A 19,171-nucleotide genomic window follows, 5' to 3' on the forward strand; every position below is an offset into this window, starting at 1 on the left:
AAAATGGGTAACAGGAGCTTTAAGAATATTTCTCTAGTTCTCAGGGAAGGTCTGAAATCCCTGCCTCAGAAGTGAGTTGGGAGCAATTTCCTCAAGCACCTGACTACTGATGTAAGAGCTAAGACACTGTCTCACCCCCTGGGGTTCTGTCTTGGCTCCTGAGGTTCCAGTCCTGAAAAATAAATCCTTAATGCTAATTAAGGCTAATAATGTATGATTTGGAGGAGCAAAGAGAAAGAAAAGCAGAGAGTTAGATGCTCAGTGCCTCATGCAGATGATTTTGAGGTTATTGGAGCTCGGATGGTGCTGCAGCCCTGCCAAGAGCTCTGTGCAGGCGTACCAAGGGTGAGCTTGACATTGGCAGACCTTTCCTGAGGTTCACCACACCGGGATTTCAAGAACCAGCACTCCTGCGACCACCGGTGTCATCTCGCGGGGATGTGGGAGGGCACAGAAAGTTTTGTCTCCTTTTTGCCTCACGTGTGCTTTCCAGTAAGCGCTGCTGAGCTTTCCCACTTTTCTTATCCTCTCCAGCCCATGCAGGTGATGTTTTCAGGGGAGGCCACTCACAGGAAGTATTATTCCACTACCCACGGTGCTGTGCTTTCTGGGCAGAGAGAGGCTGCTCACCTCATTGAGATGTACCAGGACCTCCTCCAGTGCCGGAGCTAAAAGGCCCCGTGTTTGCAAACACCACCAACTCCCGATTCCTTTTACAGGTGTGTGGAGGGGGTTCTTTTTTTTTTTTATTATTATTTCAGTTCACAGTAGAACAGCCTTTATCTTTTCTATTAAAAAAAAAAAAAAAGCCCTAACTGTTTAAAAACCTAGTCATCAATAGCTTCATTTCCATGTGCTGTATTGTTAACAGGGAAGGGTGCTCTTTTCGTCTGGTAAACTGTTTCTTTGTCATTTTAATTCTAACTGCACTTTCGGTGCCTATCATTTTTTTTTTCCTTTCTGTATTGTAAGTGCCTTCTATACTAAAATAAATGTTGTAATAAAAAGACTGGGTGCTTTGGTAATTCCTGGAGACTCCGCTCAGTAAGTTATTACTCTTTTTTTATATGCTCATATGTTTTATATGTTATAAAAAACAGGGGTTTTCTTCCTTTCTATGAAATTTGGAGTAGGAGGATCTTCAGGTAGATCTGGATACTGTCTGTACTCATTCATCTTACTCACGGTGTGTTCGAGGAATTGTGCCTTAGGGACATAATCATTTGCCTTGTCCAGCTTAGTGCTGAAATCCCCCCGCATCACCGTGTATTTAATTGTGTGCCACCTGCCCATCAGCTGCTGCAGGCCCTTGTGCTTCAGCAAACCTTCCTATAATTTTGTGAGGGAATCTGGGGGGGGTCTAACCTGTTACTTGTCCTTCACAAATTCTTGAACCACATTCAGAAGAGCCAAGTGAAAGCCCCAAACGACCTCAGTAATGCAGATACAGCTGGAGTATAACCTACAGCTGTAATGGTAACTTGTCCAAGTGGGAAACACCACACAAACTGGTGTGGGAGTGTGGGCAAGAAGGAGGAGGATGAGAAGATGCATTCTTGAACTATCTGTGCGATGAAACTCCACGTTTTGTTGGACAGCAGTGCCCCAAACAGGTGAGGTTTCCACCCCCTGCCTCCAGAAAAGAGGGTCCCAAAGTCTAAATGACACCACTCATGGGAAGAGCTCTCTCAGGGAGGTCAAAGCCATGCCCACTAGTAGGGAATTGTGAAGGGATGTGAAAGCATGGCTCAGACATGTTGTATCTAGATTAATATTATGCCTGCAGAGTTAAGACCTTAAGACACAGCCTCTCTTCAAGATGGGGAAGCTTAACTTTCCCTGCAGGGATGCTGCATTTCTCACGTCGATGGTTTTTACTCTGTCCAGGAGTAGGTGGCACCCCAGCACCTCTGATACACCCTGAGTATCCCTGCGGGCCTCCCTTTTTGTTCAGGCTGCACCCAGCTCTGTGTAAATGTGCTCCCTGTTTTGAGCAGAGATCCTGCTGAACCATGAGAAGACATAAACACCAGTGCCAAGGATAAGGAATGCCTGGCAAGGGCTGGTTTTGAGCCTGCCAGCTTTTCTTTGGGTGATCTGGAGAGCACATCTTATCTGAAGAGCACCTCAGGCAGCGGCCGTTCTTGCACCGAGCAAGTCAAACTGCTCGGAAATGCACTCAGATGTGCTTGAGAACAACGGCTGGAAATAAAGCTGAGCAAAAAGGGGAATTTAAGAAGAAAACGCTCTGCAAATTTACTTGGCGTGAGCGACTTACTACAAGCTTGTCCTGATGTGCACCAGTCTGGGGAGACAACCAGGGTGAAATTACCTTCTGGGTAATAAAACTGCTTCCCCCAGGAGCCTTAAAATAATCACTTGTAGCGATCCTAACGGAGATAAACAATCCTGAGGGTGTCAGAAGTGCATTATACAAGCGGTGTAATGCACCCAGCGTGGAAGAATCGCTCCGAGCTGGGGTTTTCCTACTGCAACGACACAATCTGGACCAAAGAGGAGAGCTTAGTGCAGAGTTAACGGGTGGAGATAAACGAGAAACCATCTGCGTGCTGCGTCCAAGCCACCCCTCAGCCAGCTTAGCAGGAGGATTCGCCTTTGACCTAAATAGGCTTCCTGAAAAGAAACTTGCTGTTCATTTCTCAAGCAGGTTCTCGCTTTAGTCACCGAGGCATACGTGGGTGTGTGTGTTCGTGTTTTGTTTCCCTCGAAGGAATCTCTGACCGCGTGGGCAAGGAATAGCTGGGACATGTTTTTTTTGTTAACCCCAAAGCCACGGGGCAGCGGAGCTGAATCGCAGCGTGTCCTGCAGAGGAGGTGGGTGCAGAGGCAGGGAACTTGCAGCTCATCGGGGGCTGCAGCTCTTGGGATCCCCCAAACTGCGTGGGTTTAGAGGGGAGGCTTTGGACAGCTCGTGCTGGCTTCGAGGGGATGTTAGGATTTACGGTAGGGCAGCAGCTTGCTCTGAGAGTCCCATTTTGTCCTTCGGTGTCCCAGTGACACCTAAATCCTCGGGGGTGTTTTCACGCTGGGAGGCTTCGTGGCAGGAGGGTTGGAGGCTCAGGTTTCTGCTTTCGGAGCCTCGTGCCAGGCAAAGGGCTGCACGGGTCGGTGTTTCACCCCAGTGACGTTTGGCTCTGCTCTCCCCCAGGGGTAACAGGTTCAAGGCCTTGTATAAATGAGTCCCTTTGTTAATGAGTCCCTTTGTTTTAATTGCATGTCCTCAGGCTTAGCATGAGCACTCGTCCCCAGTCCAAGCAGCCCCTGAACTGTGGAAATGTGCATCAAAACCAGCAAGGTTTTGTCCTAACTTTATAAAAAATGCCTTCTGGAATATATATATTCTCAAGGATATAAATCCTTTTCTTTTTAAAGTCAGCTGAGCAAAACGTAGACACCAGCATAGTTTTATGATGTCTAAACAGTGTGTTTTTTCCCCCCAAAGTAAAAAAAGTTTGCAGGATGAAGAGGACACGTGTTTAGCTGTTGCCTTATCTCCTCGCATTATCCATCTGCCTGGCCACTGGCCAAGGGCTCGAGCGAGGAGCAAAGTGATGAATGCGTCTGTTTTGGCATCTGTTGCCCCAGGAGAAGCACGCGTAGGCTCCTTGTGGTTTCCTACCAAGCATCTGGGGTGGGAGTCACGTTGCTCAACTGCAGCTATTTAGGAGTGGGACGTCCAGTTGATAAATGAGGTACGGGGGGCTCCTTCTACAGTCAGCAAAAAGAGGGAAAAAGAGGGAAAGAAAAAAAAACCACAACTCGTTAAGAGGGTAAGCCAGCTCATCCCAAGACACAGTTGTCTGGAGAGGAGGCGCAATCCCTGCCTGCCCCCTCCAGCCTCAGCCTCAGGGATGCTTTCCTGGCTGTGCCAAAGTTGGGGAGGGTCACAGCAGGCTTTGGGATGCTTGTCCCTTTTTATCACAGGAGCAAAACTCTTTTCGTGATGTTTCTGAGTTTCAGGAGTTGTGCTGTAGGAAGGGTGAGCAGTGCTTTTGGATTGGAAAGATGGAAAGTCTGTCCTGCTTCATCACCCGGCTTTTGCCAAGGGTTATCCTCGAGGACCCAGAGCTGGGTTCCAGCAGCCCCAGCACAGTGGAAGCAGAGCAGAAAACGGAGTCCTTTGGGCTAAGACACCAAAAAAAGCCTCAGGACTGTCACTTTCTCCCATGGCTTCTTCATCCTGGGATATCCAAGAAAAGCTGCGATGCTGGTAATCGGGGTTTCAAAGCTCCCTTCCATGTGCAGGCACCACGATGACGGTGTCTGATCTTGCTAAATAGGCACATAAATAGGAAACAGCAATGGGTTGCAAGCCACGTTCAGAAGAAGTGTCCCAGGACCCTGGATTTTAATGAAGATTTTTCTTTCCATACTTTGTTTCTCCCAGGACCATGTGCCGTTTAGCTCTGGGGTCTGGTGCTTAGGGTTCACTGGAAATGTGTGTGTGGGCAGGTTGATGAAGGAGGAGGGATGAAGGATGAGGGATGAAGCTTTGCACCTCCCAGCGAGGTGCTTTTCATGCTCCCTTCCTACGGGGGCTTCTAATCCACGTCTTCAGGAAAACCTAGCAGGGCGAGCCCACTTCGGCTCGTGTTTCTCCCCGAGACCCTAAATTTAGCAACTGTTTACCAAGAGCTGCTTAAAATTAGCAGCCTCTGCAGCAGCAAAGGTGGATGTGGCAAGGAGAAGTGACCCTGGCATCGCCATAGGGCCCTGGGACCGCTGGTAGGACCCCGTGCTCTGCTCTCCCTTCTCCTGCTCCTGCAGCATCCTGGCTCCTGCCGCATCCCCAAAACACCCATCAGTAGGAAGAAGGTGGGTGGGAAGAGGATATGGGTGCCACGATGGTGAGAGCCTCCAGATTTCCTAGAAATAATTTAAAAAAAAGCTCGTTTTGGTTGGGAAAGTGGGTGCGGAGAGCAGGGTGCTTGGAGAGGTGTCTCAGCACCCCATCCTGGCTGATGGTGCCACGGGGATGTGCACGCCCGTCCCTGGCTGCCCATGTCCTGGCTGAGCCTTGCCCTCGGTAGCAAGAAATGTTTTAGCTTGAGAATGGCTGGAAAAGATGAAATGAGTCCTAAAAGCTTCCCCTGCACCAGAAGGGTGGTGTTACGGGCCAGCTCCTGCTTTGGGGCTTAGCATCATCCCCCTTGCAGGTCCTGATGTGTGGTGAGTGAGTGCGCAACCTGTGTAGTGTCACTGGGGGGTTAGTGGTGCAATAATGCAAACAGTGGAGTTTGGGGGCCAGGAAACCACCCTGGTGCTGGTTTGCACCAGCAAACACAGACCTAAAACCTCTTGAGAAAAGGGGACGATGAACCCCAGGGGAGATACAGAGGATAAGAAGCAGAAATTAGGGGAGTGGACAAGAAGAAATAGCGAAGTGGGGAGAAGCCGGGTGTCCAAGCCAGGCTTGGAGGTCGCCTTGGAGTTATTACCCGAAAACTGGACAAATTCAGCAAACCAGAAGCGTGTGGAAGGGGTGGATGGTGAATTGCAAATGTCTCGGAGGTGACCAAGGCTCCCCCGGCTCTGCACCCTGGGGCTGGATGTTTTCCTCCTGTGGCCATCCCTGGGGTCAGACCTCCGGGTTCTTGGCCCCAGTAAGGGATGCCTCCTGCAACAGGAGGGCAAACTGGTGAAATGTGGTTTTATGCTGCCATCTTGTGGCCCAGAAAGACTTCTCGAGCCATATTAAAAATGACTTGGTGTAAACATTATATATATGTTCGTGCACATAGGTGTGAGTGATGTTAAATGGGAGGAAACGCAGATCTGGGTGAAGGAGGAGGGCGCTTCTCAGTGAGCTCTGCTCCTGGTCCGTGCAGATGAAAGGCTCCCCAGCCCGAGATATCCAGGGGTACTGAGATTCCCTGTGCCAGGCAGAAGCTGTGGAGGTGGGTGGAATAAAAAAATGGCTCATTTTTAGTCTCTCAAAGCCCATCTGTGTGAGATTTTGGGCTGTGCTGCAGGTCCCTTGGGGACCAGGTGCTGGTTTCGTGGTGTTTTGGGGAAGAGCAGCCCGTACCTGCCTGGCACAAACCCTCAGCATCACGGCATGGCCGTGGCAGCTGGCACGCAGACCCTTAGGGACTTTGGGTGGCCCCTTGTAGAAGTAATCAAAAAAAGTGATGTGAGAGTGAAAGCAGCAATAAAACAAACGATTTTGCGCTGGTTTTCTCGTGGGCAGCGTGGCCCCAGCCAGGGCGGCTTCCAAGGGGCAATTTGCGAAGCATTTAGCAAACGAGCCAGGCCTAATGGAAAAGCAGCAGCGCAGGGAACGATTCAGGGGCTGGAGGAATTGATTTACGGGGGCAGAGATCGGGGAATAAATAAATTAGCAGAGCCGGCTGCGCATCGCTTGGCTGGGTGGCCGGGGAGCCGAGCTGGTGCGCTGCCAGGAGGGCGAGGGTGGGGAAGGGTTTGTGGCCCTCGTGGGTGGCACCGGGGGTGCAGGGGGTGACGATAGGGACAGGGGAGTGGGCACGCAACGGGGACGTGCCAGGCATCGGCGGTGCTCTGCTAAAAGCCACCAGCTGAGGGCCATAAATCTCCAGGAAAACTTCGGTTTGGGGGAATCGGTGCAAAAATCTCTCCTTCACGGTCCTTGTGTGGATGTGCTTGTGTACAGGCAAGCGAGCTTCAGAGTCCAAACCAGTGCATTCTCCCTGACCTGGGGATGTTCAGCCCCTCTGGATAATACCTGGACTTGCTTGTGCTCATAAATATGCCCAGAAATCATTGCTTATTCCACCCTGCAGTTTCCTGGGTTTCCCAGGATAAAGCACACCGGTTTCCTTCTTACCAGCAAGCCCTTTTGGTCTCATTTCACTAAAATATTTCCTCGCATCTTGCAGCACAGCTCTGGACATCATCACCCATACGCAAGTGGCACACGGGGTGTGCTGTCACCTGCACCCCAAGCACAGCATCCCCTCTGGATCCGAAAAATGCCCCCTGGCAACAAACTGAGGTTTGGTCCAGCCCTTCTAATTCCTGCTGCCCTTTCAATTAAAACACCAACTTCTGATGGCACTGCTGGCTGATTTTCCGTGGCTGTTTCATGATGCTGAGCCCAAGGAAACCTTCCTGCTCTGACTTTTAAAGAGCACAACTTTGCCATCCCCAAAGAATGGGAATATCAAGCTGCCTGCTGACACAATCGGCTCTAAATGGGCCAGGCTTTCAGCACAATCAGGATGGAGCTTTTTCCTTTAATGCCTTTTCAGTCGAGGATTAATTTTAGGCTGCCTGGATCACCCCTCCAGACAACACGGTTGCCGTATTATGTATGGTCCCTTCCTAAATCCGTCTTCTGCCCTGCACCTCACATTCGCAGACGGAAAAGCTGGGTTTGAAATAATGTGTATCCTTCCCAAACTTCATGGAAAGAAGTGCTGAGGCATTCCCACCTCTTGGCTAATCTGTGCAGAAATGGGAAGCAGTGGGGTAGGGAGAGAGCCGGGATGGGTAACGATGGGTGCACGGGGTGGGTTTGGATAAAACACCCCTTAAATTATTTGGAGCGGGATAAACTCACTACAGCTGAGTTTTGTTTGCTTGAATTGAAAACTCTTGGTGTATATACGCACAAATCTATATGCACACACACTTTTGGTGAACACACTCTTTATATATACATTTAGGGAGAGAATTACATGACTCTTCCTCCCAGGGATCTCCTAGGCAGACGCTGCCGATGCAGTTGGCTCTGCAGAGCAGCCGCACGACCCCGAGCTAATCAGCCTGGCTCTGAGCTCATTTCCCACCCAGATCCCTTCCCGAAGCTCTCCGGCCGTGCACTCTCCACCCTCCATCCCATCCCCTCGGCCCTTCGCAGTGTCATGTCCTTGCTATGCGCTGGCGTCACCGCAGCCACGCCTGCTGCTCCAGGACAAAGATTTCCGCTGGGAAATGCAGGAGAGTGAGGGAAGGAGCCTTGCCGAGCCAAGCCAGGCTCCTTGCTGCTTACCCCTGCTCTGAGGACAGTTGGGATGTGTTCTTCGGGACCCAAAGTGACCCATCTCCATCCCTCCTTGGGATGGGGCAGGGTGCTGGAAGACGTGGGTCAGGGTGGATGCAACCAGTCCTGGGGGCACCAAGAAGAGTTTTTCTCTGGGTAAGGAGAAAGAGAGAGTAATAAGGTAGAGCTGGGGCAAGGACGTGATGCTGGGAGAGGGATCTCCACGAGAGAGATGCTCTGAAGATAAGGCTGAGCATGCCGGTTGTGGGGTGTAAATGACACCAGGAATTAATGCAAACTTTAGTGCCCCTGGAAATGCTTGATGGGTCACTGCACTTCCATGAGAAATGCTCAGCCTTTTCTCTTGATCTGAAAGAAGCTGGCCGTGTCTTCTGCTCTGAAGAGTTTTCTTCTGCAGCACGTTCCTGACCCGGTGTTGGATGTACAGAGCCTTTTTGCTCGGGAAGATCGGTGTGCGGAGGAAGTATTTTGTCAAAAAGTGGGGTGAGGGGAGATACCTAAAGCTACTTTGTTATTTTGGTTAAAAATAAAAATAAAATAGTATTTAATCAGGTCCAAATACAATGTAAGCAAGTTAAACACGGGTTTGGCAGGGCTCTCTTCTTTTCTCCTTGGCTGAAATTTCTCCACTATTTTTCAGGACTTGATACAGTTCCCTTTGGGACCAGCACCTTGTGGCACGGCAGGTGGCTGCACAACACCGGGGCACAAATCCCTGCTTTCCCTGCTCCCTTCTGCCCCCTCCCCATGCCCACCACCACTGCGATCTTGCCCCCAACCCCTCGGTTGGACGTGGGTTGCTTTGGCCCATCTGGAGAGAGGGAAAATCCAAGTGGGGCTGCAGGAGGAGAAGAGACAGAGGTGAGAACAAGAGCCCAGTATTAGGTGAAAAACCTCTGTGAGAAGATCTGCTGAAAATAAATTTATTTATTTATATATTTATTTATTTTTGGTGGAGGGTGGACAGGTTTTAAGAGGTTCCCAGCAGCCTCTTCCCCCGGACGCTTTTCACTCCCCAGCTCTGCCCAGAATCAAAGTGGCACCATGCTGGGCCAGGAGCACATCTGTAGGCAGGTGAGGAATGGCAGGACATGAAATTAGGGACAGGAGCAGGGCAGGGACTGCTTAGAAACAGTAGTGAAATATTACGGGATTTGGGAAGTCAACCAGCAAACTGGTACCATTGAGCAGAGTTGGTTGGGACTGGTAGCACCCTGAGCAGGGTGCCCAGCCCCACATCCAGGTGGCTGCTGGAGCTCTCCAGGCTTTTCAACCTCATGAGCAGCCAGATTTTGAATGTCTAGGAGAGCCCTGCCAGTAATTTTAGGTTAACCCCGGTTGTTAAATCTGGGTAGAGAAGGTGGGAGGCAGAAGGAAGGTTAAAAGGTAGCGTGGTGGCACCGTGTTTCATGGCTATGGCACAAGCTACAGCTTTGCTCCTGCAGTGCCCTCAAAAGTACGTGCAAATGGGATGTTTTGTCTCCTGGGCTGGAGAACTCATGTCAGCTGGATGAGATATGAACACCCTCAATTTCTGCAGTGTCCAGATGAGCCTGGCTGGCTGAGAGGCTTGGACATTGCTTTGCTTGGGTCAAAGCAAGTGGTGACACATTGCTTTCTGTGCCCTCACAAATGGTTTCAGACATCAGTCTTGGCTTTGGCTTCTCCTTGGCGTGCTGGGGAAAGATTTGCATGGACACAGTTCATAGGTTGCTGTTGTTTAAAATCTCTTTGGAAGCAAAACCAAGAAAAGAAGAATTAAAGATAAACTCACTGCCCACTACACAGTTTGTCAGATTTGTGTAAATCAGTGAGGATTCACCAAATTACACCTAACTCCATCGGCTTTCCCCAGGTGATGCCTAGAGGGACTGTTTGAGTGTTTGGACACACTCGTAGGGATGCATCCACTGACACCACAAAGTGCCTGGAAATGGGTAAAGCACTGAGGTTTTAATAGCTTTAAGAAAAACAAACAAACAAACAAACAAACGAGCAGGAAAATGTTGATGTTTTGCACTGGGACACAAAGCGAAGAGTCTGGGACTTCATCCAAAGCCCATTAATGAGAAAAGAAGACTCATGATGACGTCAGGTTATTGGAGGTAGCTGGTTGCCAATTGCTCTGCATCATGTAGACACGTAGGAGCTAATTTAGTGATTATCTGCCTCCTGTAATAAGGCACTATTTCCATCTCAGTCCAGAAGATTCTGATTTTTTACATATGTTCCATACAGCTTCATATAAAATGTTCCTACTGCTTCACCTAGCCCTTCATATTTGCTGGGCAAAGACCCTATTGACACAAGGACGTAGAAGATGAATTATTTATAGGGAGTATTTAAAGCTGAGCCCCAGATACAGAAATGGTTTCATTACAGAAGCTCACAGTAAAGCTCTTGATCCTGTTTCGGTATGGAAGGTGGAACATATAAAATAAGAATATAAGCACATCAAAGACGTATATAAACTGAGAGGTTCCCCCCATGCTGGGGGTCCCTTTGAGGCAACTGAGAAGAGCAATTGGAGAGCATGAACGCCTTAAAAATGTTTATGTGTTGGTGTGTGAGTGGGATGAGAAGGAAAACAACTCTCAAAATGGTGCTTGCAGTCCTTCATCTAACCTCCCCCTGAGGCAATATCAGCTCAAGTGCTGCCCCATGCTAATATTTCAGCATGGTTTTCAGACACGAGCTGCCTCCCACTAGGATCTCCCTCCCTGGTAGACCTTGCAGTTTTGATTTTGGGGTAAAATGTAGATGGGGCAGGCATGACAGCCCCCTGTCCCTATAGACTTGCCTGTAGATTGCTGGAAAAATCCCTGCCATGAACCTTGAATGTCCCTTGCCTTGTCTCAGGAGGCCTTCCCTGGGGGGTCCAGAGCATCTGGCCATTTGGAAGCAGTTTAGGTATGAGGTGAAAGACTCACTAAGGAAAAGACAGAAGGATTGGGATATAGGGAAGGCTTCATTTATATCCAAAAAGCCTTAAGATGTGGCTAGGGGAATTACAGGTCCCCCTTCTTTACAATTGTCCTGGGGAAATTAGTTTGAAATGATGTTTATAAGCAGGATAATGACATGTAAAGGAGATAGCTTACAACGGGAGAGCACGGACCCAACAGCTCATGGAGAAGAAAAACCCTCCTGAAGGAGCTATGGGGCCACGGGATAAGTGGGGAACTCTTGTTGTGGTCCTACAGCTGTCCTAGGAGAAAGCAAAGGGATTACATGGTCAGTTATGGCCAGAGGTCACAGTCTGGTGCTTAGTCCCAGCCGTGCTGTGCTGGTTAATGGGCTGCTACATGGCTTGGAAATAGAGGCAGATGAATCCACTGATGGCACAGAACTAATTTAGGCAATCAAAAGCAAGGAAGAGCTTCAGAGATGCTGAAACAAGCCAAGGGAATTAGCAACAACATAGCAGAGGAAATTAAGCACTGATAAAATGCAAGATAATGCAGAAGAGAAGAGAAAAAATTGAGCAAATCCTGCTCTGGACAGGATTCTCAGATAATCTGTGCCCGCCTGAGAGTGACACCTCTGTACCAGGACAGGCGGTTCAATACAAACCTCTTTTCACTCTATAATTGCAGTCAGGAAAGCAAACAAAACACCAAGATTTATAAATAGTGGGATGCTGACTAATACTGATAGCGCCTTCATATAAAAATCAATGTGTAGTCTTCAAAAAATTAATGCCAAAGTCATGCAGGCGGTCGTGACTGGGATCCAGGACCTAGAGAAACTTGAGTCACAGGGAGAGACTGAACAACATTTGTATCATTTACAGCACAAATTTGGGGCAATTTTGCAAAAACGTGAAATAATACAGGCTGTTTCATGCCACGTGAGGCAGAAGACCAAGGATGTTTTGGGACTTGCTTTTCTGCAGGTTGAAAATACAAATTCTGTGCCTGCCACCCCAAAACACCGGGTGCACGTTGGTGGCGGCACCTCCCCGGCTCTCCGGGTTTGCTTTGACAAAATGAGTTTTTTTAGACACTTCGTCATAAATGCTGGCCCTTTTCCAGAAAGTCAAAGCCCCGGTAGCAGCAACCATATGACAAATTTGACAGCTTCCCTGCACATTTTGAGCCATTTGGAGAGGGGCAAACAGACACTTTGCAGGCTCTTTTTTTTTACGCAGGCACTTACTGGTAGGTCTGCTCCCGTCTCAGTTTTGTCCATTTATGATTATTTACCTTTCCTCACCTGTGAGTTTGGCCTCGTGTGTGACCAAAATGTTAATTTTTGATGTAATCAAGTGTGCTCTCTAATGTAATTGGGAGGAAACTCAACCCACTGGGTGAGTTTGGCTCAACCTGGTGGGTTTTTGTGTTGCCTGTGCCACATCAGGTATCCAGCAGGGCCTTTGGTGCCACATCTGCCCTGTAGGACAACATGGGTTGTATGGGATACAGTGAAAAGAGGGCTCTGAGTGTTATTCTTGTAGGTAATGATGCTTTCCGGGTAATTAGTGTGGGTTTGTTGGGCATACGGTGGGCTGGAGCAGGTGTCCTTGTGGTGGAGGTGAGGGTTAAACTGTGTGCAGGTGAAGGGGGTTTGGGAGGGAGGAGGTTTTAGATTTTTATTTATTTTTATTTTTAGGGTATTCTGACCACAGTCAAGATTTTTAGAGGGGATAGAGAAAGAGAGGTGCTGCTGTGATTTGTAGCACTCCTTGTTCAGAAGGACCGTGAGGTGCACGGCGTAAGGAGGGATCAGCTGCAGGATCAGCGGGCTTTAATAGGGGACTGCTTGTTGGCAACCCTCCCAGCAGATCAGGGTAACTCAAAGATTTATATTTATTTCCTTTAGAATTGATTTTACCACCCTAGATCAGGGCATTTTGTGGTTAAAAGCCACATTTGGGGCCTTTATTGAAGTACAACTCTTTGAGATCAGAGCAACAGCCTTTCAGTAATTGCAACGATTTTCTTCTTCTTAGCTCAGTGTCATTAAGGAGGAGGATAAAGAGAAGGAGAAGAACAGGGGGAATGATGCTGAGCACCTCGGTGTCAGATTGTCACTCCAGGGAGAGGCAAATAATGGGAAACTAAACTCTGGCACCCCAAATCCCAGGTGAGGAGGGAAGAGCCAAGGTGGCTGTGACGCCGGAGCCCACAAAAATGAGACAACTGATGGAAGGAGCAATATTTGTGAGCCAGGAGCAGCCCTTGGGTCTGGAGCCAGCTCACAGCATTGCAGAAGTGCAGACTGTTGTTAACGAGTTAATATCACTAATGATATTGTTTCTCAGGGCTGGGCTTGAGCAGGGACAAGGAAGATGAAGGTGGTACCCAGGTGAGCTGACCCCTGCCCTCGCACAGCTGAGCAGATGATTTGTGTTCACCTTGCTTGAAAGCAGCACTTTGCAAAGAAAAAAAAGCAGGGAGAATTTATGGAGGACTGAAAAGGAGAGAAAAATAAGTTTTTCTAAATAGCTGCGTGCGTACCTTTATGAGAGCTGGAGAATATGATAGCACTTTTATCATAAACTTCAGTTACAATAAATAGACCATTTTACAGATCCACCGGGGAGGCCTGATGAAGATGTATTAGCATAAAAGTGACTCAATCTCTCTAAGTCTAGGTTCTTTTGATTGCACTCCATTTGTTTTCTGCTTTTAATGACAAACAACATCCAGTCATCAGCAATGTTAGCACACCATCTTTTTTCCAGCTGATGATATTTACACGCCTTTTGTTTTGGGTTTAGAGAAAGCCAAATGAGGCTGGAATTTTTGGGTTTAACTTTCTCCATTTTCTGGGCAAATTCTGTTTGTGGCCCCTAAAGGACTGCGGGTCCTGGCTCCTGGACCCTGATGAGCTCGGAAGGATGCTGGGGGAGATGCTGTTGACCCCAAACATGTGGGGTCCCCTGGCAAAATAGGTAACAGCCAGCTCCTTTTGTGAGCTGATGGTTCCCCTCTTTCGCCCTGAAATTCTCAATTTTGTGAGACTCGGCTAGCAAATATCAGGGTGTTAGGGCAGGAAGGCCCTTCCCTTGGACATGTATTGCGTGACCTCGCTGCCCTTGTTGTCACCAGCCCTCCTGATGACAGCAGAGATGTAATGAAGAGCTATGACCGGTCAGCACAAAGTCGGGTGATGAAAACCTAGGTCATTAATGATTTAGCGTCGCCGTCAGGGCTCGGGGTGTGCCGACCTTAGGAGTACATCTGAACTGAAACAACAGGGACGCTGATTTCCCTTGATAGACACAAATCAAAAACAGCAGGGAAGGAGAGCATATTTACATTTTATTATGGACATTTTGAATATTCTGGACAGCAGCCAGCATTTCTCGGTGCAGTATCTTCCAGAAATGTGCCCAGCCAACTCTGAGGCCGCCGGAGGAGTGTGATATGGCCACTCTGTAGCTTGACAGGAGCTGATTCTTCCAAAGCTTTTTGGAGCCTCTAAGCACGCCCTCCTGTTGCTTCTCTCTGGAACAAAATGACTGCTGCAAAGCTCTGCACTCGGCGTTCGTGCAAAAAATGGCTTTTTGCACTGGAGCCTCAGAGGAGTTCAGCTCAACACAGATGGCAGCCTACAGAAAAAGGCTCTCCTAAAGGGAAGAGATAGATGCCTGCACTCCATTTTCCAAAGAATTGTGGGCTTGAGGTGTAAACGAGGTTGTGGGTCTCTATTTCAGACCCTGTTTAACCATGGGACAGCCTCAAGGCCAGCTCAGGTTGCTCGGGGTCTTGTTCAGACCCTCTTTTCTCCAGCCTGGAAGTACCCAGCTCCCTCAGCCTCTCCCTGTGTGCATGCACCAAGCTCCTGACCACTGCTGTGACCTCCTCGGGCCCCACTCATGAAGGTCTCTGTGCACAGCAGCTGGGTGTCCCAGCAAATCCACCCTATCCCCAAAATGTTGGGTCCCAGGGGCATCGCCTGCAGCTCTGCTGATGCATCTTGATCAACACCAGACACCTCCCCACAGATTTCCTCCCTGTGTGGGGAAAGAGAATACTTAGTGAACTTTTCTTTTCTTTTCCTTGATTAATTATTTATGGTCTATGCAAATGTGAAGGCTAAATCTTTTTTTTTTTTTTTATGTATTATTTTTTATACATTTTTTTTTCCTCTTCATACAGCTAGTGATGGTATTCTCACTGCTCTGTTTGATCTGAGGCTCTCAAAGCAGGAGGTTCATCCAGGTCCTCTTTCAACCTCCCTCACAGTGAGCTGCAGTGCGCGAAGCCTTTTCCTCCTTTGTTCTGCACTCAGCTGAGAGATTCCTAATTCATTTGAAGATATTTCCAAATCCTTCCTCGGTTCTTTTGGTTCCTGATCCCTCCATTAGTTATTACCTTTTCAAGAGACCTAGGGACTGGAATATTTTTAAGATACATTAGGTACTTATTACCTAGTGAAGTTATGGATTTTTATTTTTATTTTTATTTTTATTTTTAAATTTTTATATTTACCTAAACCATTAATGGGAATAAACTTATTTATGCAAAGCCTGAGTTTCATCTGTTCACTGCCCGTGACTTTTATTTCTGTGTTGCTAACAGTATTTTTAGGAATACATTGGCATAAGTACCATTTTCTGGTTTAAAATAAATACATGACCTTCTTACTTCGCAGTTGCCTGTCACATTGGCTTTGCTCTAAGGCTGTCCATTGCTCCCATGGAAAAAAGTGTTTGATCTTGTGAAGCTGGCATGAGATGCACACTGCACACAGTGTCCATGCACTACTGGCCTTTGCAAATTCCTCTGAAGTGATATCATCCACCACTCCTCCCCTTTTCTTTCCCATAAGTCAATATTGTCTTCTTTCATGAAGGTTTTGTTGTGTTTAAGGTCCTGGGCATAATATTCAGCGGTCTACCTAACTTTTCTAGGCTGTCATAGGGTAAGATAAAAGGTCTTCTGCTTTAATAAATTGTGGAATAAACAGAGAAGAAGAAAAAAATTATGATTAAATAGGCATCTTTCACAGTGGAGGAATTTTATTAGAAATTTCCTTAAGGTAGTGCTGGGACCCATACCAGTCACTGTATTCTGAAAAGATCTGGGGAAAGATATAAATAGGTTGGTAACAGTTTGCTGACAATCCTTCATTATTCAGGGTAGTCAAAGTTAATTTTCAACACTTGTGGGAGAGATTTCATGACATTGGATTGCTGAGTGATGAATTTGGTACTAATGAATGCAAAATAATGTAGATGAGGAAAAAACTATGCATAGATGGTCATGCACCCAAAAGTAGTCGTTAGCATTCAGGAAAGATGCTGAAACTTTGTGAATAGCTCAGCTCTGTGCCCAGCAAAGGTCAAAAGGGCCAATACAACATTAGGAATTATTAGGAAGAGAGCTGAGAATAAAGGAAAAGTATCATCGTGCCATGTGCATAATGATGTTATGCACTTAATGACATCCCTGGTGGAACTACGGCTGAAATAGGCATGTTAACTCTGGCCACAGGTTCTGAAAAAAAGACCCAGAAAAGTTCAAGGGGAGAGAATTAATGACGAGTGTTTGGGAAAAGTTCAGATAGGGTAAATAGCAGAGGACTCCGCTGGAAAACAGATGGTGAGGATGAACTGGATGGTCTATAAACCACAAGTGAAGTGCACCCAACCACACAGAGCAGAAAGGGAACAAATATTCATCTTGTGTCAGAGTTCATAAAGGGGTGTAAAGAGAGGACCGAGAGATGCACCTCTCAGGTTGTCGGTCACTTTCCTTTCTCTTCTAATAAAGCCCTCCAAAATAAATACCTAAATGAAAATAATCATAATAATAAAAAAGAACTTGTCTAACCGTCTGGCCAATTTCCACCAGCTAAATATAGCTGCAGGGGCCCTGGATAGAAAAATGAAATGCAAAGAAAATGATCACCAAAAATAAAGTAAGAAATAAACAAATGCCTGAGCCTCGGAAGGGAAGGGAAGGGAAGGGAAGGGAAGGGAAGGGAAGGGAAGGGAAGGGAAGGGAAGGGAAGGGAAGGGAAGGGAAGGGAAGGGAAGGGAAGGGAAGGGAAGGGAAGGGAAGGGAAGGGAAGGGAAGGGAAGGGAAGGGAAGGGAAGGGAAGGGAAGGGAAGGGAAGGGAAGCAGCAGGAGGCTCAGCACAATCTGTTTTCTCCTTTCACCAAAACAGATGCAATCTTTTGGCAATATTTTAAACTCAGCACGGCTAGACAAGTCAGGCAGAAAAAAAAACAAAACAAAGCAAAACAAAAAACCACAAAACATTTATTTTTAAAGCCAGACAGCATATTAAGACAATTTAGCCTGACCTCCTGTATAGGAAGGGCAGGAAAGCAAATTTTTATGTCAAGCCCATTACTTCTTCCCTAGCTAAAGCATGCATTCTAAAATGATTTTCTTTTTTTCCTCTCTCCAGCGCCTTGCATTTCAAAAACCTCTCATATCTTTGAGAGAATTTGCTCCGGTTGTTAATTACTCCCTGAGTTCACTTGGTTTTTCAGTTGAATTTGCCCAACCCCAGGTTCCTGCCAGCAGCTTTATTAGTCTGTTACCTGTTGAAAGGAAGAGTCTTGCTTTCCCAGATCCCAGACCACTGCTGTAGATGTGGTCTGAAAAGAGAGGAGCTCAGTTAAAAGCACATATGTTTCGCAGGAATAGTGTTGTGCTAGAGGAAGGATGATTGTTTAGAGGCTAGCAGGAGAAAGTGCAGACTGGAAGGGAAAGGGAAAACAGTAATTCGAGTAAATTAATCACCAGGAGAATGTTTATTCCTTTTACAGGCAACTTATTAGTGCAGTCCTTTGCTCAGTTTTGGCACACTTGCAGGGGATTTCTGGGGACTATTTGGGCCAGACACACTTCCCCATTATTTATTTATTTATTTATTTATTTATTTATTTATTTATTTATTTATTTATTTATTTTTCTTATATGGATTAATGTTTTAGGCCTCAAAGTCCACTGAATTTGGCAACTCTCAGCAAAAGCCTTTACAAAGAAAGACCTCGGGTCTTCAGCTTTTTGTAAGTGCAGTTTCAGGGCAAGGAAAGTTGAAGGAAGGAATTTTATTCTTCCCACCAAAGTGTTGAACCTTACACTTACTGTACCAGGTGAAAGGAATTGTATTTATTTGAAACCATTCCTTAATTTTTTCCAGGATTATTTGGGTCTTGAATTTGGAACTAATGCTGTCCACCATGAGCCTTGACATTTCTTCTACTTTATATTTTATTTAGTTTTCATAAACACAGTCTGTTCTATGTCATCTGTGACTTCCCTATGCAACCTATACAACCCAGATTTTAAAAACTAGAGGTGGGGTTAATACCTGTAGTGCATTCTGCAATGAACAACTAATTCACAAAACTAGAAAATATGTTTTTCTAATTCCTTATATAGGGAAGAAAACATATGGGACAGCATCCAGCATAGAACGATATGCCTCAAAGGGACCTCAGAAGGCTTAGATCACCTCACCACCTAAAACATTTAGATAGGATGGATCATCCTAAAACACTACCTAAGACAAATATTTGTCTAGAATCCAGTGATGCAAACTCCACATCTTTTCTGGGCAACTAATTTTAGTAATGGATTATTGAAAAACTCTTTACTGGTTTTTGCATCACCAAAATGGTGGTTCAAGAGCTGCTCTTTAAGTACCATCTTTTGGGTAGTACCTTTTGTCCTGTGACAGCCTGGGCTTGAAGCTAGTCATAGACAGAGGAGTGTTTTTGTCATGAGAACATGAACAAGTATTTGAAGTATAAAATATATACATGTTCATATGTGTATCTATGTATATCTATGCAGACATATCTGTTTAAACACATATATGTTGTCAAAACCCCCATACCCTAAAGCTTTGAGAAACAACATTTACACTTGCAAGCCTAAAACAGGTTGGAAATGAAACCGCACCAGCAGTCAAAGTTAAATTGGATTTGTGCTGTGAATCATTTGTTGAAAGCTGTAGTAATAAACATGCATAAAACAATGGCAATTTACTCACAGATTAACATTAGCGCTGCCAAGGTAGCAAGCCTTTTAAACTCATAAAACTACCTTGCTGTGATAAAACACAGGGTTACCCAAGGGCATTCCCTTTTTCCAATAAATAGTTTAAAATTCCGATCTGTGCCAAGGCAACTCATAAATGACAAAGAGCTCTTTGGATAACAATGTAAATGTAGTTTACCTGTGCATGCTCGAGTCA

General features: G+C 46.6%; 1 protein-coding gene and 1 long non-coding RNA gene across 6 annotated transcripts in view; one reads left to right on the plus strand and one right to left on the minus strand.

Moving 5' to 3' along the window:
- SMOX (spermine oxidase) overlaps positions 1-1,039 on the plus strand; it is a 47,252-nt gene extending 46,213 nt beyond the window's left edge. For all 4 annotated transcript variants that reach the window (XM_068679571.1, XM_068679572.1, XM_068679573.1 and 1 more), the window contains exon 7: positions 535-1,039. In XM_068679571.1, the coding sequence (XP_068535672.1) occupies positions 535-672 (138 nt within the window). In that variant the 3' untranslated portion in view covers positions 673-1,039. The remainder of the gene's footprint in view (positions 1-534) is intronic.
- Positions 1,040-14,255: 13,216 nt separating this feature from the next.
- On the minus strand, positions 14,256-17,930 carry LOC137855437 (uncharacterized). Of its 2 annotated transcripts, none has more exons than XR_011095722.1 (2): positions 17,508-17,930; positions 14,256-14,966 (listed from the first exon to the last, which is right to left on the minus strand). It is a non-coding gene; the product is annotated as an uncharacterized lncRNA (long non-coding RNA). The 2 variants fall into 2 exon arrangements; XR_011095723.1 differs by having other exon boundaries at positions 14,256-15,347.
- Positions 17,931-19,171: the final 1,241 nt, after the last annotated feature.

This window comes from Anas acuta, chromosome 4 (genome assembly GCF_963932015.1).
Source record: "Anas acuta chromosome 4, bAnaAcu1.1, whole genome shotgun sequence".
Taxonomy (NCBI): Eukaryota; Metazoa; Chordata; class Aves; order Anseriformes; family Anatidae; genus Anas; species Anas acuta.